At 37.1% G+C, this 26,217-nt stretch overlaps 1 protein-coding gene across 4 annotated transcripts in view; it reads left to right on the top strand.

Annotated features, from left to right (window-relative positions):
- Positions 1 to 26,217, top strand: part of RAPGEF4 (Rap guanine nucleotide exchange factor 4) — a 256,826-nt gene that overhangs the window by 79,358 nt on the left and 151,251 nt on the right. For 2 of the 4 annotated variants that reach the window (XM_027866117.1, XM_027866124.1), the window contains exons 2-3: positions 13,961 to 14,033; positions 22,446 to 22,510. In XM_027866117.1, the coding sequence (XP_027721918.1) occupies positions 13,961 to 14,033; positions 22,446 to 22,510 (138 nt within the window). Of the gene's footprint in view, positions 1 to 13,960; positions 14,034 to 22,445; positions 22,511 to 26,217 lie in introns of those variants that run through there. The other 2 variants (XM_027866116.1, XM_027866121.1) reach the window with 2 other exon arrangements.

Genomic DNA, 26,217 nt, shown 5'->3' with positions numbered 1-26,217 from the left:
AATACCCATTTCACTATTTAACTTGACCTAAAAAAAAACTGAACAGAGTGGATGCATGGCTTAGTGGATAGAGAGCCAGCCTGTGTGTTAGGAAGACCAGAGTTCAAGGCCCATTCTAGACACTTCACTTAACCGCTCAGTGCCTCAGGCAATTTGCTAAATGAATAACTTGCCAGTCTGCACTGGTTGAGCTAGTTTCTTCACTGGGAGTCCTTGTTTTGGCTTAATTATTACTCCTGAACAGCCACTCACCCCCAACAAAACAAACAAAAAGAAAAATCCATCCTTGAACATATATAATTTTTCTTCTAGTCTTAGACCCAAGGCAGGATGCCTTAATGGTGGTAATTCAACTCAATACTTCCTCAAGGTAGAAAATTTTATTAAATGAGAATTTGGTTTCCCCTGAAATCCTATTCTTTTGCCTCATCACTGTGTGGAGGAAAATCTTTGGTCCTTGAGGGCTAAGCCAGCAGAGCACAAGTTCTGGCTTGTCCTACTATCTATTTAAAAAAGCCTTCAAGTACAGGTTAGGCCCCTAAGATTGGCCTCTGACAACCAGCCTCTCAAAGAGACTCAGAGAAAAAAAGTTGGCTAACAAGTGACTACACTTAGCCACAACAACTCATGAAACCATCTATTTCCTCTAAAAGTGGAGGGTTTGCTGTTTGTGCCAGGGAATGGAATACATACACTAATGAAATCACAGGTGTTTTGAAGTAGTGAAATCAGAAATGTGGCGGACAGGAAGTTTCCTCACAAGAACAGAATAAACATAACTAGAAGGAAACTTTATTAGAATTACCCTGGTACTATCTTAACAAACAACAGCAAGAGAGACATACTTTTTGGGTATGGCCAATGAGAGAATTTGTTTTTCTTGAATATGCATATCGGTTGTAGGACTTTTGTTTTTCTTTTTTCCAATGGAGGGAAGAGAGGAAGAAAAAATATTTTTTTGCTAATCTGCTAAAAAAAAAAGAAAAAATTTAAAAAGAAAACAACAGTAAGACATAAGGCTTTAAAGAGGAATGAGGAGTATTGTATTGGTTTGTTCTTGCCTGTAACTGTTCTTACACAATCACCAGCATTTTCAGTAGGATTAAGACCTGAGAATCTTAAAACTGAATTCACCTTAAAAAGTATAAATGCTGGTAGCCCTATACTATTAAGCACCTACATTTTATTTTCATAATGGTTTAGTAGTGACATTTTTGTAAAGTTAAATTTACTTGTTTTTATCAGTATTGATTGACATTCATTTTTATGTTCCTACACTGAGGGGAAAAGAATATGAATAAAAGGTAAATGTAGTTTAGAGGTATTTAGAAGTGTATATCACATTTTAAAATGGCATCTGCCATTTTATTTCCTTAATACCAGTTAAACTTATGATCATTCATTGTTTTTTAACTAATGAATTTTGTTTATGCCTTTTCAAAATAGTCTTTTCTTATTATATCTCCCCTTTGAGTCCTCTCCTTTAAAAATGAAAATTTGGTCAAAACCAATAGGACTACTTCCAATGGTACCTGCAAATTCTGTATCCCTTGACTTCCTATCAAAAGGAGAGAGGTATAAGTTGTTCTCTCTGAGACCAACATTGGTCATCAAAATCCATCTGAATTTGGCAGTTTTAGTGTTGTTTATGTTTATATTATAATAATAATAATAATTATTATTACATCATATAATCACTGTGAATATTATCTTGATTATATTCTTTCTTTGTTCTGCATTATTTCATAAAAGTAATTGAATTCAAAAGTCAATGTCATTGAAAGTCAAAAGAATTGAAGTCTGAATTCTTTGTCTTTGTCATTTCTTAAGGTGCAATAATAACCATTCATTTACATTGGTATACCACAATTTGTTCAGCCATTGCCTAATCAATTGGGTACCCACTCATGTTTTGTTTTACATAGGCAGGGTTTTCTTTATGTCATTGACCTTTTGGGAGAATATACCTATGAGTGAGATAACAAAATCAAGGATCTGCACAATTTAGTGATATTTCTTGAAAACTGCAAATTGTTTTCCAGAGTGGTTGTACCAATTCATAGTTCTACTAATGGTATAATCACTTTTAAAATGATAGGATACCTCTCAGCAAAGTCAGCTGTGGGCAAAATTGTTAAACAGATTTTTTAGACCCACTCTGTTCTGTTCAGTGACCCTAAAATCTTACACTCAGAAGCAAATGCGGATTCTGCTCTTATTCAAGGGATAATATGAATGATAAATCCTAATGTATTAATCTCCTTCGGAGTATTTGCATTGTATTGGGCAGGGGACCCTTAATATGCAGTTATGAATTCTCTTGAATTCAGATATCAGTGTAAAATAAAGAAAATATTTTTGGAGGGTCATTCATTCTATCAAGGCAGACGTCTACTCTGTCTAAACACAATGCCTTCTTGCCCTTAAACAAAGGTGCCATCTGACACAAAAGCAGAAATAAAGTGTCATGAATCTACATTGATCATGGAATATTGTATACCTAATATTTTCTATTACGTAGTCTCTCATACTAGTTATTAAATTGTCTAATTATTTAACATCAAATTTGTAAACTATCCATGCTATAAAATGTGGCATATTTTTTACATACTGTAAAAAAGAAAAAGAAAAAGAAAAACATTCTTAGCTCAAAAGTCATACAAAAACAGGTGGCAGGCTGGATTTGGCCCATGGGCCAGAGTTTGCCACCCCTGCTCTAAAATGTGGCTACTTGCTGCTTTTAGTAAAGCCCTAGTTATGTTGATTTTGATTCATCACATCTGGTCCCATCCCTTCAGAGTTTGCTGAGCTGATTGGATAGAAATCCAATCATCTGTTTTTCCTACATCAGCTTGCCATTTTCTATGTTTCCAATTACTTAGATTGAATGTAGCAAGTTCAATAAGTGAGGAATAAGAATAGTGTTTCTAGCATAACCTTCATTGAGGTTGTGTTATTCAGTAGTATCCCTAGGGCACTTTCTTTTATGGCATTCATTTAAGTGCCATAGACCTACTGTGTGCATCTCACCCTAGCAATTTGAGTGTGCCTAAGAGAAAGTCATTGCTTAATTAGCCAAATATACTGAGTGGGCAATACCTTCAATTAGTGTAATTCCAGTGAACTAACTGAAATCTCAGCATGTCTGAGCAATATTGAAAACATGGAAGCGCTGAGCATTCTTGGATGGGGACTCTGCATCTTTATCACAATAAAAATAGTGTGAGGATTAGTTAGCCCTAAGAAAAATTATTAAAATGGCCAAATTTGTATATCTCCTTACCCCAAGTGCTTGGTGTTCTCTGGCAAATCATACAATAAACCATCTTGTCTCTTCTCTCTCCAGAAATTTTTTCTATTTTTTTCTTTTATTTACTCGTAGCCCTGTTCTATGTTAGATGATAGCCAGCTAATCTGATAAGCATGTTTGTTTAAAGGAGGCCCAATGATATTAACCTTTCCAAATAATTGTGGGGAAAGCCCTGGACTTGGAGGGAGAAGATCTTTTTTTAAATTTAAAATTAAAATTTAAAAATTATTTATTTTTAGTTTTCAACATTCATTTCCACAAGATTTTGAGTTCCAAATTTTCTCCCCATCTAGTCCCTCCCCCCACCCCAAGATGGCATGCATTCTGAATACCCCTTTCCCTAATCTGCCCTCCCTTCTATCTCTCCTCCCCTTCTCTTATCCCCTTCCCCTTCAATTTTTCTGCAGGGCAGGATAGATTTCTATACTCCATTTCCTATGTATCTTATTTCCCAGTTGCATGTGAAAACAATTTTTAACATTTGTTTTTTAAAGCTTTGGGTTCCAAATTTTCTCCTTTCCTCCCTTCCCACCCACCCTCATTGAGAGGGCAAGCAACTTGATACAGGTTATACATGTGCAGTCATGCAAAACACTTCCATAGTAGTCATGTTGTGGAGGGAGAAGATCTTGCTTCAGCTACTTATTGCCGATTTGAGCATGGCTGATTACTGATATGTACTTAACCTCCCTGTGCCTCAAATTTCTCCTCTGTAAATGAAGCAGTTGAGCTAGATGACCTCTAAAGTCCTTTCTGGCTCCAAACCTAAGAGCTGGAAGCGTGTGGTCTTTCCCAGCCTGGAAGTTTCAGGCTCCAGGGTAGGCTCCAGGATAGACTCCAGAGTGGGGAAAAGCCTTGGAGGCAAAGAGACCTTCAGCTTTCCTCAAATGATGCTCTGTGCATGTAGTTGACTCTTTGTTGACATTGATTGAGGCCCTGGTCCACCTAGTCCATATAGAGATCGATTGAATAAGATAATAGTAATAGCTGACATTTGTGTAGGGCTTTAGGATGTGCAATGCACTTCGCATGCATTTTATCTTGATCCTCGCAATAGCCCTGAGAAATAAGTACTATTGTTCTCATTATTCCTATTTTTATAGATTAGGAAATTGAAGCTCAGAAGGGATAAGTGACTTGTGTGTGGTCACACAGTAAATGTAAGAAGCAGATACCATTCTTTCTTAAAAATATAGTTTATTGATGTTATTTTCTTTTTAAAAAGTCATTCACTTGCTAAAGACACTTCTCTACCCCAACATGGAACATCCTACTGTTCACTCACCTTGTGATAGATAAGTGTAGTAAAGCAATAGAACACATTAGCCATAACATTAGAGGGAGATTAAAACCTAAGTCTCTTTGAACACCAAACAAGTGCTCTTTCTAAGACAAAGGTGATGAGGAAGATGAAAGCAAGGACAATTGCTGAGGATGATTACAAAAGAGTAGCACAGTGTATAAGATTAGTATGAGGAGCTGGGGGTGGGGAGGGAGAAACCCAGCATGAATTGAAGCTAGGGATGATGGCTATGGACAAAAAAAGTTCATTTTATGCGATGTTGTAGCCCAGAGTAAAATCCAAGGTGCAATAAGAAGATAGATGGGATTGCTAAGGATAGATGGGATCATGAATGTCAGTGAGAAGGCAGAACTAGTCAAGTCTTACTTTGTTTCTGTTTTTTCTTACAAAGAGAATACTTTTTGGAATGGAAAGGATAGAAAAAAGAGTTGCTAACAGGGAAGTGAAAACCAAGATAAATAAGGAGATAAGAGAATCTTTAGCTACTCATGATACATTCAAGTCACCAGGTCTAGATAAAATGTCTCTTAGAGTACTGAAAGAAGTTGTCGATGTGATTGATAAAACACTGTCAGTTATCTTTGAAATACAAAAAAAAGTAAGTGATATCACAGGCTTGAAGAAAGGCAAATGTCACAATTTTTTAAAAGAAAGGACAAAGGTAGAGCCTGCAAAGTATAGTCTGGTGAGTTGAATTCTTCATGGCAAAATTCCAAAACGCACAATTACATGGATGGCTCCTGAGTATTTAAAAGTCTTGATGGCCTCATTATAGATAGGCCATGACTTGTGGGTTTTGGAAAGAGCATTGGCTCACAGATCTGTGTTGCTTCTGGTGCTTTTATTGAATCACCTTGGACAAGTTGCTTAATCTGTCTGGACCTCAGTTTCCACATCTGTAAAAGGAAAGCATTGGACTATGACTTCTACAATTTAAGTTTAAGATTATGTGACTAACCTTACTCCTTTTTTTTTTGGCAGGTGAGCTAGACTACTAAACCATGATCAGCAAAGCATCTGACAATGTCGCTCATACTCCCCTTTTAGATACAATGAAGAGATATGGGGTAGGTGATAGTACAGTTAGGTGAAGTCAGATGTGGTTAAATGACCAAGCCCCACAGGTTTCATGGGTTTATGTCACCTTGAAAGGACATCATTACTGTAATGGCCCAGTGATCTGTTCTTGGCCTTGTGCTGGTTAGCATTTTTTATCAATGACTTGGATAAAGGAACAGAAGATACATTTGTCAAATTTTCATATGACATGAAACTGACAAGGAACATTGATGGCTAAGTCAGGGTCCAAAAAGAACTCAATAGGTTAGAGCATTGAGCTGGATTGAATAAAGTAATAATAATAATGATAATGATAATAATAATAACTCACTTTTAGATAGCACTTTAATATTTACAAAGTTCTTTATATGTTATCTTGATTCTCACAACAATGGGGTCCCCCTATTCAGGATTCTTCCATAAATGATATTTTAGAGGGGATTCTTGGGGTGCAGTATAAGTTAGGTTAAGTGGCCTCTTGTCTCTCTTCCAATTTTGAGATTTTGTGATCCTCACAGAGAAGCTGTTTGTATGAGTTTAGAAAGGATGCCCATAGAAAAAACTGGCTGCTAGAACATTCATATTTAAAATAGTACATTATAACCATTTCCCCACTTGTCTACTGTTCAACATGTTGCTATTTTTTTTTAGCTCTGTCAAATATGGGAGCAAAATGTCACATCAATGTTTCATACCATATATAGACAATAGAAGGTTTTTTGTTGTTGAGCAATAGAGAGAAAAATAAAAGCTTTTAACCTATACTATGAATATAATCCTTCGAAGATAGTGAGGCACTGTGATGGATAGAGTGCTGGACCTGGGGTCAGGGAGATCTGAGTTCAAATTCCACATCAGACACTAGCCATGTAATCCTGGCCTTATCACTTAGCCTCCATTCATTTCAGTCCCCTAATCTGTAAATGAGAATGATAATAATAACACTTACCTTCTAGGGTTCATGTGAGTCTCAAAAGAGGTAATATTAAGTGCTAGTTGTTATTATCATTGTTTTCCAATAGAAAGGAGGGTCTCATTTAAGGCATTTTATTACCAAGGTTTTTGAAAAGAGGATGAATTAGGAAGTCACTATGTAAATCTTTTCTACTTTTCCCTGGTTTTCCATGATTCCTACACCTTATTCTTAGGGATAAGAGGATTTGGAACTGGTACTTTACTGGCGTATTCTAATCTCCATTTTACAGATGAAAAAAAAAACACAACTGAGAACCAAAGAGATCATAGGATCACAAGTTTAATGCAGGAGGGGACGTTAAAGGTTGTCGAGTCCAACCCCTTTATTTTCCCAATGAGGAAACTGAAGACCAGAGACTTCCTCAGAGTCACATGGTTAATAAAGTGACAGAGGAAGGATTCAAACCTAGGTCCTCCTTACTCCAAGTCTAGTGCTCTATCTACTATGCCATGTTGAACAAGATTACACAGTAAATAGCAGAGCCTAAGCTATTTCTTTCAGTGTTCTTGATTACTGGAAGAAGGAAGTCATTTCTTTGTAAAGTCCCTTAGGCTCCAGTTGCTTCCCTCTTAACTAACCCAAAGGCTAAGTCAGTGGGGTCCCCTGAACTACGCTTGAAGGAATGACCTGAAAAATCATCTGGTCCTCAGCCCTCTGCATAGATCCTGCCGCTGAGCTTTTCATGCTTATGTCTCTCCAATCATCCTCACAGATTTCTGATTTTATTTTCTATTATCTTTTTCTATTAGTCTGCTTATCGCAGGCCAAGGATCCCCAATACTTTCTAGTAAAGAAGTACTTTTGATCTCTCCTTGGTCTTGTGCTGGCCATTAGGAGAAGGAAGGAATAAGGGATGCTGAGAGTTTAATTCAATAATGGGGCAGCAGCTGACAAGCTCTTCATTGCCTGTTGTTGGAGGGGAGGGAGTGATGGCAGCAACCTCTCTAGACTTGTAGCCTTGCCTCCTGTCCCCTCCTTCCAGGGATTCCCACCAAATACCTTCACAAGTAAAACCACAGTTCATAAAACCTTTGGGGTTTGGGCAGCAGTAGACAACTTGAAACTCAGGTAAAAGTTTCATGGTATAGTGGAAAAAAGAGTGTTAAATCTGGAGTGAAGGGACTTGTGTTCAAATTTCAGCTCTGCAACGTACTGCCTGTAAGATGTAAGTCTCTTAATTTTTCTGGGCCTCGGTTTCTTCATCTGTAAAAATGAGAGTATAGGACTAGGTGACCTCTAGGGTCCCTTTGAGGTATGAATCTCTGACCCTGTTGATGGTTGTACTCTAGCCAAGCCTCTCAAATTTCAGTCACTCATACAAGGGTTCTCTTCTCAAACTCCTATCCTCTTCTCTAGTCTCTAAAATAGAGGGTCTTAACCTGGGGTCCATGAACTTGTTTTAAAATATTTTGATAACTATGTTTCAATATAATTGGTTTCCTTTGTATTCCTATATGTTTTATAATTTTAAAACATTATTTTGAGAAGGGGTCTGTATGCTTTGTCAGACTGCCAAAGGTGTCCATGACACCAAAAAAGTTAGAACACCCACTCAGAAAACCCCAAGTTCCTTTTCTCTCCTCCTCCCTCCAGATTATTGTTTCAGGTTCCTCTCTGCCCTGCAGCCCTCTCCCCCTCTTCCTCTCCCTTCCCGCCTTTCCCCCTGCCCCATCCTCAAGAGAGCTATATCTTGAAGCCACTGGGCTACTGTCTCAAATAATATTAACATAAAATGATGGAACACTTATGATTCAATTACATTTCAGTTCCTCTAGTTTCAGCCAGAACTAGGCTCTCAATCCCTAGCGATCTGCTGGGAATAGTTTTTTTCTGTTTTGTCACTGACTAACAGTTTTAAAATAGTCCATATTTTAAAATCTATTAGAATTACAGGTTTTTAAAAAGTTTCAAGAATAATGGAAAGTTTATCATTTACTGTTAAAAGATCATAGATTTATCACTAAAAAGGACCTTGGAGGTCATTGAGTCCCCTGCCTCTATTTTTACAGATGATGGAACTGAGGCACTGAAGGGTTGCCCAGGGCCATGTGACTAGTAAGTATCTGAGGTGAGATTTGAATCCAAGCCTTACTGATTCCAAGAGTAGTATGTTCAGGAGTGCCCACATTAATATCAAAACCAGGATATTTTCCAGATGACATTTTTGGTAAACATTTAGATGATTTAATTATAGTATTATTGTAGTATCTACAAGCAAATTTCTCTTTCTTGTCTGCCTTCCTCTGTTCCATTTCCCCCCATGACTTTGGAAGTATCTTCCTCCTGCTTGGAATATTGTTTTATTCTTTGAACATAAAAACACACAAAAACAGGGGAAAAAAACAAAGAAAAGCATACTACAAAGTCCATTATTTAAATGTCTGTTGTTATCTTCCCTTGAAACCCTCTTTCTCAGGAAGATAACTATAGATCACATCCCTCTTTGTTGTAAATATGTATGTAGGCATATACATTATATACCTGTGAATTAGTGGTATAGACATGGTTATTCCTTCAAGGCCATGGAATAATCTGTGTTAGCAAGTATCACCAGACAGAAATGGTTGCTATTTTTGTTAGTCCTAGCTGACTGCAATCTAGTACAGAATTGGTAATTAGATTCCTAATTACTAGACTTTGCTGATAAATCTTCCAGATCTGAGCTAAATTGCCTTTGAGCCAAATACACAACCATGTGGCTTCCTTTCAGAACGCAAAGTGCCAGCAAACCCTGTATAGGTGGTTAACCAACTCCTACTCAGTCATCCCTGGAATAGACCTCTCTCTCCTAACCAGCCCCAACCTTTCACTGAGTAACATCTGCAGCTTTCCCTAGAATTTCCTGATCTCTTGTAGGCAGCTTTCAGGTGTGCATTTGAAATAGACCTTCATAGTAATTTATGGTGTTGCTAGTAGTCATTTCAACAAAAACTTTATTAGCTTTTGACATGCTAGAGATATGAGGGCTTCATGTCATGGTGACCCAGATGATACCTCTTAAAGTGTCTAATGTTTTGGAGAATGGCAGCATGTTATTAATTTTTTGGCCTTTTGTGGTATGCCCGGTACTTAACACAGTGCCTGACACATAGTAGGTCCTTAAAAAGTCTTTATTGACTTGATTTGGTGAATAAGGGATAGAGTCCTGAGTTTAGAGCCAAAAAGACCTGGATTTGAACTCTTATTAGCTATGTGAATGTTGACAAATAATTTAACCTCTCAGAGGTTAAACTTCTCGGGTTCCTCATCTCTAAACTGGGAATTATAACAATCGTTACTTACCTTTCAAGGGTGTTAAGAGGAAAGTACTTCATAAACTTTAAAACACTATAGAAATGAATTGTTATTTTCATGTCTCTTAGCTCATATCGTTTCATTTTCTCATTTTCTCAACTTAAAATTTCTAATCCTTTTTCCTTACTGTTTCAAAAGTCTTCTCTTCCTAAATTTGCTGGGTTTTTTCTCTTTTATGATTTTTATTTTAATTTTTATGTGTTTTAAATTTTATCCAATAAATTTCCCTTCCCAATGGTATATATGAAGTACAGTTTGTAGCAACTACAATACAGTAAATGAAAGCAATTGCTAATACAGTTAGGTCCTGATTAGTTTGAATAATAAATCCCATGAAGTGTTCATATGTATTTGAATTTGCACTATTTGAAGTTGTAATTATGTAAAATATGGTAATTGATTGTAGCCCAGTGGAAACATGGAGTATAAATTCGAATAATGTGATTGCTTCATGGGATTCATTATTCACACTAATTGGGACTTTGCTATATTAGCAATTGCTAATGGCCTGGCTGTGCAAAGAAATCATTCTAATTCACACAAGAACTATTTCAGGTATTGTTATTTTCAAGATACAACATCTGCATTTCTCTCTGAGTTCAATATAATATTTTCAACTTGGATATGCAGAAACTGAAACCTTTATAGATGGATGGCTTTGCATAAGAACCTAGGAGAGCAAATGATAAAGCATCCAGAAATTTGTAAATACATTTGGAACCATTATTTTTGTATACAATCTTATTTCAGTTAACTCTTTCTGCCCTGCTTCACATAAGGCATTTTGTAGGGTATGAACACAAAGACTGTGGGCCAGTTTTAGCTAATATCTATTAGGAAATACCACTTCCTCATTTGAAAAGGTGGGTTTTTCACTTCCATGTGTACAAGTATAAAATCCTCAGTTCCATTTTCCTGTTACATGAGATTAACAAGTGGATTAACTTTTAACTTGAAGTCACATTTTGTTCACACAAACTGGACTGCCTTTTCCATTCTTTGTTAAAATGGGAAGGGTTTTTTTTTAACTTCCATTGAGAGACTATTTTGAGACCAGAGAGATTAGCTGCATCTCAGACAATATTTTCCTGCAAAGTGAGATTGTCTCATTGAGAAACAAAGGTGGGGCAGCTAGGTTGGCGCAGTGGATAGAGCGCCAGCCCTGGAGTTAGGAGGACCTGAGTTCAAATCTGGCCTCAGACACATGATACTCAATAGCTGTGTGACTCTGGGCAAGTCACTTAACCCTGATTGCCTTGCCAAAAAAAAAAAAAAAAAAAGAGGGAGAGAGAGAAGCAAAGGCAAAGAAGATGGTTTTTAGGGAGTGTCGGGAATCTATGGAACCTCAGGCTATGAACAATTAGTTCCAGGTGCTTTCCTGAAATTCTTTTTGTTTAATAGCATCTGGTTAGTACTCCAGCATAAGTGCTTAACCACTCCTGTTGGACAAGGAAGAAAGTGAAACAGTGATATAATAAAGAAATACTCAATAAAATGAAATTTGGCCATTTTCAAAAGGTAGTATTCAGGGCCTGGCCCTGTGGGCAATATGAATGGTTAATGAACCCACAGAAAGAAAAATGAAGAAAAAGATACGTTTGGCTTGGTTGACTTGGTTTGCATACAGGTGTAAATGTCTTTGCCCCAGAGGAAAAATAATTGAACCGGGAAAATCTTGACTGACATGAGGAAGAAGATTGTGTCTTTTGAGAAAACATCAATGTTACATTACAGACATCATTCAGAGCTACCAAATGGGCCAGATGTTTGCCAGAATCCTTAGTGTTACCAGCTGCCCATCAGAGCAGATGAAGCCTTTCTGCTGACAGTTTATGTAGCCCACAAGCACCATGAAGTGTTGATTCTTTGGATGCTATTTAATATTTATGTATATTCATAAATATAAACACATAAATATACATGACATTGCACAATAAATAAAAGCTCAGCTTTCATTATGAAAGGGGAGGACTGTATTTATTACCTGAGAGGCAGTATAATATGCAGTTTCAGTTCTGTTATGAAATGTCCCCCCACTTGAGTTGGATGCTTCAGGTTGCTTTGTGCTCATTTTGGAATTAATTATACCCAGACCTGTAAATCAAAATAAGTGGTATCATCCATGCAAAGAGTGCAGGGGTATTTCACAGCAACATCTTCAGAGTTATTTTCTGAGTCACTCAGCCTTGAAATCTTATGGTCACCAAGTTTTGCGAATTATTCTTTTACATTTTGCAGTATCTGTCTTTCCCTTTTGATTTTCATTGATTCAGCCTTAATTTAAAGTGTTCTCACCTGGACTCTCACCAGCTTTTCAACCCTGCCTCCTGTAACCCCCTTCTTAAACCATACTCCACACCACCATTAGGCTAATCTTTTTTTTTAAAGGCAATTGGGGTTAAGTGACTTGCCCAGGGTCACACATCTAGTAAGTATCAAGTGTTTGGTTTGAGGTTGGATTTGAACTCAGGTCCTCCTGACTTCAGGGCCAGTGCTCTATCCACTGTGCCACCTAGCTCCCCCAAGGCTAATCTTTCTAAAGTAATGTTGTAATCATTCCAATTTCATACAAAACTTTCAAAGGCTCTCCATTTCCTATAGAATAGAAAGTTGAGTATCTTATCACCTGAACTATATATTTCTTCCTTCTTTCATTATGACTATTTGTGAAATAATAGTTCACATTTTCAACAGGATTATTTTTGGCATTCTACTAAATTTGGGAACCTCCGTGTTTCCCAAATCTTTGGGTCCCCCTCAGTATTAAGCACCATTATTAATGATAGCGTTTAAGAAATATTTCTTGAATTCATGAACCCCTCTATATAGGGTCACAGCATTTAAAGTTGAAAAGGACTTCAGAGATATTTCAACCAGGCTTAGCCAAGGAAAGTAATCTACTCATATAATGAGGTGTGTCTGTAAGGTACTTAGATTGAGTTTCAACAAACATAACAAAACACATCTAACTAAATGTTTCTCTTTTCAAAGTCATCATCTCATAAAACTATATGCTTATTACAAATATGCTTTCATGGCTCAGAATATTTTGGAATTCCTCAAACTTTTTGGAATGCCTTCAAAATTTGGAACATGTTCTTTCAAATGTCTCAAATCTTCATCCTTGGTTGGTTGGTTTGATCTTTGGGAATATCTCAAAGTCATTTGGAGCCAAGTCTGGTGAATAAAGGCATCTCCTCAACCATAAAATAAGGAGATTGCTGAGTAGCTGGCTGCTAAAGGTCCCTTATAGGTCAAAATCCATTGATTAAGATGGCTAATAATGTTGTTGATGAAAAAAGCTATACAGCAAACTCTATCAAAGTAGGAACCATGTAGTTTTGGTCTTTGTATCTCCCCCAGACATTCAATGTATGTTCATGGAGCATACATTACTAATTGTATATTTACCAGAGGACAAAAGAAAGATAATACTAGTTTATTCCATCCAAAGACTTCTTAGTTAAGCCATGATCTTTTTCTAGGTAAGCTTACTAAAAGTTTCTCAGAGGTCACATAAAATGCAGGTGTTGATTATGCATTGAAATAGGTTAATAGCATGAAATCAGCTTCTTTGGAAACATCCTTTCTAGAGAAAGGCATTTCTATCTTTTGAAGGAAGCTAATTTGGTGAGATTCATCTATTAAGAAAGCAGCACATTTTTTTGTATGTGCAGCTATTAAAAAATTCAAGTGTTGCAATTATTAACTCTTCACGTTACAAATAATTGATCCTGTGTAGGAGGGGTAAGAGGGATATGTTCAATCAGAAAGAAATATGTAAATGATTTCCTGTGATACAGTTCTCCTAGGTGGGAGAATACCCACAATCCTAACCAAGGAGCCTGGTTTGAAAGACAGACATATTTTATGTTATCACAGAGCAAATTTATGGATCCATAAATACATACCTCAAATGCTTTATGAGACCCAAAGTTGTTATCTTTAAAAATATAGATCTGTGACTGTTTAAAATGAATAAATGCCAATGTATTTAGTTTATCATATTCTCTTTCAGAAATATCGGCAGTATATGGCAGGACTTTTGGCTCCTCCTTATGGTGTTATGGAAACCGGCTCTAACAATGATAGTAAGTAAAGAATTTGAAAATGTTTTGTCTAAAAATGTTAAATACATATGTGTAGTCATTGTGATGGTTTGTCAGTGTGATGGATGCAGTGTTGTGTGTACTCTCAAGTGATTTTAAAAATTAGAGTATATTTATGTCCTTGGCTTATAGAGGATGGATGTGTTTCTATTAGCTGTCTATATATTTGGACAGTTAGGTTGCGCAGTAGATTGAATGCCAATCCTAAATGCCAATCTCATCTTCCTGAGTTAAAATCCGGCTTCAGACACTTACTTGCTGTGTGACCCTGGGCAAGTCACTTAACCTGTTTGCCTCAGTTTCCTCATCTGTAAAAAGAGCTAGAAAAGGAAGTGGCAAACCATTCCATTATATTCGCCAATAAAACCCCAAATAGGGTCATGAAGAGTTGGACATGACTAAAATGACTGAACAACAACAAAAAGCTAACATTTATATAGTGCAAAGCACTTTAATATATTATCTAATTTGAATCTCACAACAACCCCGTGAGGTGCTATTATTATCTTCATTTTACAGATGAGATGATTGAAGCAGAGAGCCCAGAGCCACACATCTATTGAGTGAACGAGGCAAGATTCAAACTCAGGTCTTCTGGCCACAAGTCCAATGCCAATGTTCTCTCTGCTGCACCACTAAGTACCCTGTAATGACATAGGATACCCATGAATACAAAATACCTTTTCAGGAGGTCTTCAGTTTTGCAGCAAAACCCTATGTCATTGCTGTGCTTCCATTAAAAATGGTAGCAGGAGCTGTCTTTGCCTTACACAGCTTCTAATACCTAAGAGCTAATAGCTGCTGGGGCTGCAAAATCAGCTTTTGCTTATTATGCATTTTTTATTATATTGATCAAGCAAAGTATAATGATTCAAATAGCTTAATGATTCATTATTTAGTGGAATAAAATCAAGGTCTCTGCAAATTGTACACCTTTAGTAAAAGGTCAGTCTTTACCTAAACATAAAGAGAAGTGTGTTTTTCTGTGCCAATATCTGTTTTAGTGGGTAATGCCTGCCTTTCAGACTTGATGAAATATTAGCGTAATTGAAGTCTAATTATCCATCGATGTATGACAGGAAGTTTTGTTTCTCTTTAGGATTACTGGAAGTTTTTCATAAATTCTAGGAAAATAGAGCATTCCTGAGTCTTTAGTAGTATGTTTTACATACACATGACACATCATACATTCTTTAATGTTTTATCATCTCAACACCTAAGTACAAAGGTGTACATAAACCCTTCTTGTTACATCACAAACCTCAGAGCTTTACTGTAATGGTTTCAAACATTTAACACATTCATGTCCCCAAATCTACTCCTCTTAATCTTAGCCAGTGATCTTATTTTCTACTTTGATCTGCTAAGCAATTCAAGGCCATCTGATGTGATTCTACCAACTCTCCTCCATTTCACCTCATACATTTTCTGCATGTTCATCCATACCCTTTTCCTTTGTTCTTGTATCTAGGGAAGACATATTCCTCCTCACATCTTCAAGCTTTTCCTCTCCACTGATTCTTTCCTTCATCTTATAAAAATATTCTAAGACCTACCCTACTCTTAAAAATAAATCCTCCCTTAACTCATTGAATTGCTTTCCTATCTTTTTTTGCCTTTTCCCCTCTGAATAGTTCAAATAATAATAGTTCAAACCCTCCATCTCTTCTTCATTATCATCCAGGCATTCCTGAACTACGTACAGTGACTTCCATCCTTGCCATTTGACTGGAAGTTCTCTCCCTAAAACTGTATTTATGAAGTAATTTTTAACTCAACTGTAAGACTTTACATTTATCTCTATTGGATTTCATTTCATTACAATTGGACTAATATTCTAGCCTACAAAGATCTTCTGCAGTTTTGACTCTTATCCATTGTGTTAAATATTCCTCTCAGCTTTGTGTCATCTTAAAATGTTATGAACACTCCACCTAGGCCTTTAGCAGACCATTGATAATATTTTCAAACAGCACAGGGACAAACAGGGGTTCCTGAAGTACTGAGGACATATATCTTTCCAAGTAGACAGTGAACCATTAATGATTACTCTTTGAGTTTGGTTACTCAACCAATTCCAATTGCATATAATTGTATTATCATCTAGTCCACATTTCTCCCTACAGCAAGGAAATCACATATCTAGACCCAACCATCTCAAGTATAAACATCTCCCCATTTCTTCCACATGAGTAGTATTAGATATTTGACCAAATGCTACATCAATAGTATCTAAAGGATTTCTTCAATTTGCTAGTGTATTAGCCCCATCAAAAAAGAAAATAAAGTCAATATAGTTTGATCCATTTTTGATTATACCTTGATGGCTCTTCAGAATAACCACTTCTTTTTCTAGATATTTACTAACCACTCATTCTAACACAGACTTAGGGAGGCTCTGAATGTGATATTCAGTACATGAAAATATGACAAGACAGCAAGGCAAAATAGCTATATTAAGGGGAAATTCTCACAAAATAAAAGACAATCAAGAACAATGATGGTAACAGGTCCATTGGGCCCCTGGATTGAATACCTTGATGGAGTTCATGGTACCTTTCCAATTTTGCTCAAACTTTCAAATATCCCTAAATTCAACAATTATGTCTACCAGTTCTTTCTGTACCCAAGGATACAGTTTACCTGGGTCAGATGACTTAAGCTCACCAAGGGCAAGTAGGTGCTCACACACTATTTATTTATCTATCTTGTGCATCTCCTTCCTGTTGGCTATTTTTATTCTGTCATTTCCAGTGCTAAGTTGATCTTTCTTGGTAGAGGGAATGGGGCACCTACCCTAAACCAATTAAGTCTGAAAGGTTTTTATAAGGTTCTTAATTGGGTCTAGCAGGACCAATCATTGGGGGAAGGGAGTGAGGAACCTAGACCTGGACAATAGTACCCACTCATGCTAGTTGGGTGGAAGGAAGACTCCTGAAAAATTAGAGGCTAGTAGGTATTAAGCTCACACTTGGTGAAAAGGGCTTTAGGCAGTTCCTGCTGGTTTTACTCAGACAAGGTTACTCTGGTTTTTGTGTTTCCTGTGGGCATATGTGTTTATCAGGCAGGGGAGGCTGCTGTATTCCTTATCCCACCTCTTTATTGATTCACTTCAGTATTTTCCTAGGAATCAAAATCAAGCTCACCAGCCTATAGCCTTCAGATTCTGCTCTCTTACCCTTTTTGAAAATCAGGATGTTTGCCCTTCTCCTGTCCCATGTACCTTTCCAATTCTGCTCAAACTTTTAAATATCTCTAAGCTCAGCAGTTATATCTACCAGTTCTTTCTATACCCAAGGTTGTAGTTTACCTGGGTAAGATAATTTAAGTTCACCAAGGGCAAGTAGGTGCTCACACACTATTTATTTATCTATCTTATGCATCTCCTTCCTGTTGGCTATTTTTGTTCTGTCATTTCCAGCACAAAGTTGACTTTTCTTGGCAGAAAAAAAACTAGAAATAAAAGAATTAGGCCGCTCCTCCTTCTCTCTGTTACTAGTTATCAAAACCTCATCTACTCCAATAAAAGCAATGTCAATAACAACATTTTGTTGTCCTTAATGTTCTTTACCAGTCTCATTCATCTCATTTTGAGTTTAGCACTCCTGAAACTTTTTTGCAAAAATATTCCAAAGTATTATATTCATTCTTTGTTATATGTTCTTGTTTCCATCTTCTGTCTATATATTTTGTTTTTGTTTTGTTTTATTTTGTTTGAGACTATATCTCCCTAACTCTCCTAGACTAGAAGTGCTGCTGCCACCAATGGACCCCATCACATTGCTGATCAGTATGAAAGCTCTGCTCTCTTTCCATACTGGGCTGGGTCACCCCTCTTTAGGTGGCCCAGTGACCTCCTGGTCCTAGGGTTCACCATTGGCTCTACCCTTGGTATGGACACCTGATCAGCTTCTGTACATGAATTTTAAAAATCTAAGCTCAGTGTATACAAATAAATCTCCAAATAATTATTTTTTTTCCTTTTCACTGTAATTTCTCTTCTTTGTTTCTTCAGAAATTCCCATCACTCCTGGGCTGACTTTCCCTAGAGAATTCTAATCTAAGGGATCCTATCTATCTTTCCTTTGAAGTCTTCAAACTATGCTTGCCCCAAATCTAGATTATATATCCAACTGTGTGTGCCTAGCTGTCCTCTCCTCTATCATAAATTCTAGGATGGAGTGACCACCTCCTTTCAATGTTCTAGTCATTTTCATACCACAAACTCGTTCTTTCCTACCAGTGTTCCAACTAGGGTTTTTGTAAGGATTAAATGAGATAATATTTATAAAGCTGCACAGTACCTGGCACACAGTAAGTGCTTAATAAATACTTTTTCCTTGTTCCCAGTAAGACGCAGATCCAGTGTAGAACAGGGACCTTGTTGGTTCCTCCACCTTTTGTTTGGTGAAATTGTCTTTCAGATAAAGTAAAAAGTTGGTAGCCACTTTGTTTTTGAAAGAGGAAGAAAACCAGCCCTGGACCACTGAAACTAGTCTAGATAATTGAAGTCTCTAATTGTTTCCTCTATGCCAGGGTTTTTATCTGTTTCCTGAACTCCTTTAATTCTTTCTGTTCAGGCAGTCTGTTTGTATGCTATGATGATAAAATCACTTCTCTTTCTTCTTCTATTAATCTTTACCCAAAATACTGTTCTGCTATTCTCCCTTTCTCTGTTTCCTGGATTCACATGAGTGATTTTTTTTAATTGTATTTTGGAGGCAATCAGGGTCCAGGGTTACACAGCTAGTAAGTGTCTAAGGTTGAATTTGAACTCAGATTCTCCTGATTCTAGGGCCGGTGCTCTGATATCTTAATATATTATGTTTCTCTACTTGCCCTCCATTTTATCTGTCTTATTTCTTTTAAATAAAGTATACCCATCCAGAGCTACGTAGAAGTCACGGGTTTCTCCCACCAAGTCTCAGTGATAACTGTGAGGTCAAATTTGCCTCCCTGCATCAGAACCTTAGTTATTTTTGCTTTTTCTTAGATCGGAACTTCTTGAAATGTGGTTAGATGGGGGGTCCTTTGGGGTTTTCAGGGTGTTCATGAGGTCAAAACTATTTTAATAATGATACTAAAATGTTTTAATTTCTTATAAGTGTCTATAGGTACAACCCACATAAACAAAAGCTCTTTGTGGGGAGGTCCTCAATTTTTTTTTTGCTTTTTGTTGAAGCAATCAGGGTTAAGTGACTTTCCTAGGGTCACACAGCTAGTAAGTGTCAAGTGTCTGAGGCCAGATTTGAACTCAGGTCCTCCTGACTCCAAGGTCAGAGTTCTATCTACTGTACCACCTAGCTGCCCTGTCAATAATTTTTAAGAGTATAAAGGGTTCCCATGACCCAAAAGTTTGAGAACTGCTAGAGATTGGGAGCCCTAGATTTTACTATTGGTTCCTTTCTTAGATTTTATGACTTGTAAACTTATTAGTATCTCAAGTACCATTCTTCCTTCATTACGGCTGCTCTCTTACTTTGTTTGGTGGCTATCTGTAGGCAGTTTTCGCCTTCTGCTGTGATGCTGAAATCCAAATCTTGTTCTAGAATATGACTATCTTAGAAAACTGTTCAATTCCCCAAGCAACCTTCACATGCAGTTAGGCAGGGCAGTGGAGAGAGTGTAGACACTTAATAGCTGTGTGACCTTGGGCAAGTCACTTAACTCTATTTGTCTCAGTTTTCTCAATTATAAAATAGAAATTATAATAATTATTAAAATTATAATAATATAAAGTAAAAATTATAATAATAGCACCTACTTCCCAGGGTTGAAGTGAGGCTCAAATGAGATAATTCTTATAAAGCGCTTAAGCACAACACCTGGCACACAGGAGGTGCTGTATGAGTGCTAGCTCCTTCCCTCCTTCCTTTAACTTCTGCATCCCTTGCTGTCAATGGGCAGCATTGAGGAAAGTACTGCCTGGCCCCTGTGGTCTTTAGTTTCTTGCCCAAGGTGACTGGGGAGTGATTTGTAGGATCTTCCTCTCATTATTATCATTTGTGCCTGTGTGCATCACCAGAAGTGGTCAATAGTCATCTGATGAGTGCTGGGGTTTCTCTGTTACATCTTCAATAGGAGTCCAGGGGATACAAAAGGCATTGTTCTCAGTGCCTCTTAATAGGGAGTCAGTGGCCACCACCTCTCTTCTCTCTTTCCTCTGACCCTTATTGGAGGATTTCTCATTCTATACCTTCTGTGGTTCTACTATATTATTATTTAGAGGAAAAAATAGTGATTTCCTCCTCACTTCATCCAAGCCCCTTCTCTTTAGTTAGAGACTCCTAATTGTTCCGAAAATCTTTTGATATTTTTCAGTCATTTCAGTGGTGTCCAACTCTTTATGACACCATTCGGGATTTTCTTGGCAGAGATACTGGAGTGGTGTGCCATTTCCTTCTCCAGCTCATTTCAGATGAAGAAACTGAGGCAAACAGGTTAAGTGACTTAGCTAGGGTCACATAGCTATTAAGAGCGTGAGGCCAGATTTGAACTCAGGTCTATCTGATGTGCACCTAGCTGTTCTTTCTTTAGTTAGAGACTCATAATTGTTCTGAAAATTCTGCCTATCCCTTTATGCCCAGTTCTAATGCCATCTCCTCCATGGATGCTTTTTGTCATCACCTCAGGTGGAAGTGAACTCTTTCTGAAGAATTCCCACCACCCTTTGTTCAATAGTTTGGACACCTTGTTTATCACATTCTGCCTTGTATTATAAATGGTCATGTAGAATCCCCTCACAAAAAGCCCTTTTAGAGCAAGAACTGTGTTTTATTCATCATCTTCACATCCCCCACTGTTATTAGCAAAGTGCCCCACACATAGCTACTGTGTAGTCAAGAAGATAATGTATTAAAGCACTGGGCAAATTGTAAAACATTGTATGTTTTGCAAGGTAGCTGGTGGCACAGTGGGTAAGGATACTGGATTTGGATTTAGGAAGACCTGAGCTTGAATCTTGCCTCTGCCTCAGATGCTAGTTGTGTGACCTGGCCAAATCATTCCTCTCAGGCTCACTGTTCTTATCTGTAAAATGTGCATAACAGCATCTACCTCATGGGATTGTTTTAAGGCTTAGATGAAATAACATGCACAGTGCTTTGCAAACGGTATATAATGCTAGCTATTTTCATCATATACATGTTATTATTACTAATGTGTTATTGAGCGCTTAGGTTTCAGTTAGCATTTTTTGGATGAATGAATGAACAATGTTAGAGTGCTCACATTGGAGAATCATGACTGAATTTGGACAATTCAGATCTGTCACTCAATCTCATCCTTGTGCTTCCTGCTTTGTAGCTTCTTAGGGCTCCTGCCTGAGTATCTTAAGTGCTTGAGTTCCAGGATTCAATGGAGGAATTGGTGTATTTCTTGTTCCTCTCCAGTTCCTGTAGCTTGCTCCTCTGTTGTTCACCAAGACAATCACAGTTCTTGTAAGAGTGATAGAGTAAGACTTATAATATACATTTATTCAATTATCAATGGATCTGTGAGTTTATTGGCTCAGGAGTTCTCTCCAACAATGCAATCAAAACCCATCCATTCCTTCCCACCGTGAACGACTGTTGTCTGTGTCCTCCCAAAAGTTTGCCATAGGGGGTCCCTCAACATGCTAGAGACCTTCCTCACTTTCTCCTGACATTGCAGGTGTACCAGTGGAACACACCCAACTCATTGTTCATCTATACTGGCTATACTAGATATACATGCATCATTTGCATTTACAAACAGAATTTTTGGTGTAAAACAACTTAATTATTACACTCATTCTGCATGTGTTGTATTTGAAAATTCCACATTGTACTAAGTGAACATACATGACATGGGCCTACCCCCTGTTCTACGTGTGCCTGAGAATTCTCTGCTTCTTTCTCAGTGTAGCTACGCTTGGCTCCTATGAAGTATTCACATCATTGTCTGTTCACAAGATGACTCTTTTTCACTGCTTCCTTCATCCTGTCATTCACTCATCATATTGACTCAGGAGTAGCAATCCCAAGAGTGAGAAGAAGCAAAGGAGAAACAGGAGCCACATTTAGCTGTATTATGATAGATACATTGGCAGTGAGTCCTGCCTTCTTGGAAAAGTGATGAAAATATTAAAGCATATTAAGATGCAAAGTAAAGCCATCTTTTAAAATTTTGTAATGCTACTTTTAGTCCTACCCCATTTTCCCACTCATTATTTATTTTTAAAAAGCATTTTGAAAAGTTGCTGCTGTTTTTTAAGATTGTAAATACAACATGTAAGGCTTTACCCCACCTTAAATATGAATTAACTGCACCAAATTTGTCCCTTGGTTTCGTAATAGCATTTAAGAGGCTGAGGACTTCAGAGTTTGCAACTTTCCCTTATCATTCATGTTTTCTTCTCTTTTTCCCTCCTAGGGATGCCTGACAAGGAGAATGTGAGTAGCAGCAATCTCAGCTCAGCTTCTAAAAACTGTAATAAGGTAAAAAATAATAATAACTTTGCCAGCAGAGAGAGCCCCTTAAATTTCTCCACGTTAAAAAAAAAATCTGTAATATCTTCTGCTCTCTACATCTTCCCAGCTTTGGTGAAAAATTTTGAAATTGAAAAAAAAGGAAAATAGGAAATAGAAGATGAAAAACTTGGTCTGAGGAGTGAATGCTAAGGTAGCATACTTTGCTTGTCGTAAATGTGCATGTGACTAATTTGTCTGGGCGAAAAGAGATTCAGTATGTCATCACCAAACTTCTCAGTTTTTGCGCCCCTGGTTGGAACAGTTAACAGTGATACAAGTTCCCCCCACTTTACAGAACATAGAGGATTGTTTAGAGTTGTAGCTGGAGTCTGTTGTTTTTACTGTTGTTGTTTTAGTAGGAGCAACTTGAAATATGAAATTGGAAGTCAAATGGTTATCTGTAGTCCTACTTACAGGTGAAGTCATTCAGCTATTCCTCATGTCCCTTCCCCCAAACATGAGAATCTTTTTTTTCTGTTTCATTTGAGAGTAACCGAGTAAAAGGCAAATGGCTCAGTCCAAACCCATCACTACATTTAGAAAAATAGTACTAAGCCCATGGTCTCATGGTCTTGTGACTCATTCAATGGCAGCATCTTTATATACAACTAAATAATTGTTATTGTTTTTAAAACCTTTGAAAAGGCAAATTAACTGAAGATGACACCATGGACATCTGAATCTCCATGACAACCTAGAAGTGTTAGCAATTGAAACAGAAGGAAAGCAATTAATTTGAAGCTCTATTCAGTGTGATTAGTCTCTCAAATGCTTTACTATTGTTCACCTGTGTTCCCTTATTACCCTTATGTGGTAATATTGTAGAATTGTCATTCTTCTCTTTCTACTTTTTGTCATATAGAAGAAATTCAGAAGATTTCTTAGTCCCTTTCCTGAAATCTGGCTAAAATTTTTATCAAGTGTCTCTTCTTTGCTGAGGAATGTTGTGGCTCACATTTGGATCACTCCTTAGTGTTTTTCCCTTTTGTGTCTTAGTGCCATTGTGTCTTCTAAATCAGAGACAGGTCTTTCACTTCTTTTTTTGTGATGGACCCCTTTTGCAATCTGGTAAAGCCTGTGGCCCTCTTCTCATAGTAATGTTTTTTTAATGCACAAAATAGGATGCACATAATTATAAATGAAATAAATTATACTGAAATATAATTATAAAAATAATTTTAAAATAAGTCCACAGGGTTCAGGTTAAGAATCCCTGTTTTAAACCACACTTTTTCTTTCATACGTACAACAGGAATTTTCTTTCCATCATCAAGTTACTGTCCTTTTATCATTTGTGTCTCCCTTTTCCTATATGAACCTGTTCATTGATTCTGTGTCACAAAAAATATACTTCGTGTTTTGAATAAAATAAAAACACACTAGTAAGATGTAATTGTTGATCACTTAAGAAAAGTAAATGAGGAAGAATGAACAAACATTAATCCTTTAAAGGAAGGACTGAAAAATGGTTGAGACTTTATGCATTGAAATTAATTAAGTGTAAATAGTTACTAGACATATTTAGTTGCTTATACTGATGTGTCATGTTTTTAATAATGGATTGTTGATAGTAACTGGGAGAGTTTTGTGAGGCAGTATGACTTTCTATCCTATGCTACTCCAAGGGAGCACATCTCAGGTTCAACAATTTTTCATTCTACTGTAGTATATAGTACCATCTGACAATTAGGGGTCATCAATTTGTTTGGTTCAATCCTGTGACTTTTAACCTTTTGGGGAGTAGGAGGCCAGCGGAAGATACTATAGAAGCAGGTATTATGTTATCCACCTCCTTAGGGCTTGTCAGGCCACCAGCCCAACCTGAGACTAGAGTTTGGGACTCAGGTATTTGCCATATTTGTGTCTTCCATTTCTGGCTACCAAATGGAAGAATCAGGATCATTTCACTTCAGCTGGATCTAGTGTCTCACCAACCTCCAAGTAACCCCTAAAAACTGGTCTTGCTACAGTTGTGAAAAGTTTGAAAAATCCTATAGAACCCAGTAATATATTAGTAGCCATCTTATCAAGATGTAAATAAACAGCACTCCACCTTTCCTCACTAAGACACACTCCAAATCAGTCGACTCAGTCAACTAGCATTTATTAAGCATCTAATATATGCTAGACACTGTGCTAAGAGCTGGGGATATGAAATAAGGCAACAAACAAAGAAAACCCTCGGTTTCTGTTCTCCAAGAGCTCACAGTTTAATGGGGGAAATTGTGTACAATTATGCACAAACAATATATAGACAGGATAAATTGGGAGTAATCTGAAAGGGAGGGCATTAAGATTAAGAAGGATTTAGAGGCAGCTATGTGGCGCAGTGGATAGAGCACCAGCCCTGGAGTCAGGAGGACCTGAGTTCAAATCTGGCTTAAGACACTTACAAGCTGAGTGACCCTGGGGAAGTCACTTAACCCCATTGCCTAGCCCCCCCCCAAAAAAGATTAAGAAGGACTTAATATGATACATAAGCCTCCTAAGTCTATGCAAGGAGCAGGGAGGATTTCTGGACCCTGGAAGGTCTAAAGTGTTAGAAACTTCAAAAACAAGTTCTATGTCATGGGTACTCAGTGACTTTTTGATTAGGTAGTCTTACAATAGGACAACAAGGTCAGACCTTTAAGCAGAAGGTAGTATCTGTCATAGTTGGAGTTGTTCCTATGTGTGTATGTGTATGTGTGTGTGATTGAGTCATAATTGGTAGTTTGCAAAAAATGAGTTGACATAGACTGAAATAAGTTGTGGTTCTGAGTTTGTTAGGCAGAAATAGGGTTAGAGAATTTCAGGGAAGATTTCCTTCCAGAATGAGCATCATTAGGCCTCTTTTGGGGACATTACATATGGAATCTAAGTGAGATTTATTAGCAAAGAGACAAATACACACATATGTGCCAACAAATGTGTTAGATTTCCATGTCCTTAATTTGCTACTAGGAAACTTTTTAGAAGCTTGTATGTGCTAAACAAGGTACCTGTAATTAATAAGCAATCTTTTAGTTGTAGAAGGACAGAAACTAGAGTCAAAACCTCTGGGTTGCATTAAGTAAAATATTTCCTTGATAATAGAAACATTGTGTAATGGTGATTTTATCCTTTACCCCCTTTGACCACACATGGGACTCTATTATTCCCTTTATTTTTCTGTTTGTGAAATTAAATAAAGTGATTTACAATATAACTTCAATCTCAGAATAGATTATCTCCAACACCTACTGGGGATTTTGTTTAATGACTCTTTGCAGACATTAATTAAGTCTCATTTTTTCCCACTGCCTTGTTGGCTGTATTATATTTACTGATCCAGTCTCACCTCCCACTAAAATTACTGTATTTCCGTGAACTGCCTTTTTGCTAGAAGCAGATATATACTTCTTTCACTGGTTGGAATACTGACAGAGATGATGCTAAGATTCTGGAAACCATAGTATAATTAGAAGAAGTAAGAAGAGTTAGAACCAAAGAATTGCAATATAAAGAGGAATATTGCAATAGTGTTCTCTTTTAAGAGAAACCAAAGGAAGAATTCTTCAGACATGATAATAGCTAGCATTTAAATAGAACTTCAAGGTTTGCAAAGTCTTCTACATATGTTATCTCATTTGATCTTCACTACAACCTTAGGAGGTAGGTGTTATTATTAGACCCATTTTACAGATAAAGAAACT

The sequence above is a fragment of the Vombatus ursinus genome, unplaced genomic scaffold (assembly GCF_900497805.2).
Source record: "Vombatus ursinus unplaced genomic scaffold, bare-nosed wombat genome assembly UNPS02014779.1, whole genome shotgun sequence".
NCBI lineage: Eukaryota > Metazoa > Chordata > Mammalia > Diprotodontia > Vombatidae > Vombatus > Vombatus ursinus.
The sequence above is the reverse complement of the archived record's forward strand: the minus strand, read 5'-3'. Positions and strand labels throughout refer to the sequence as shown.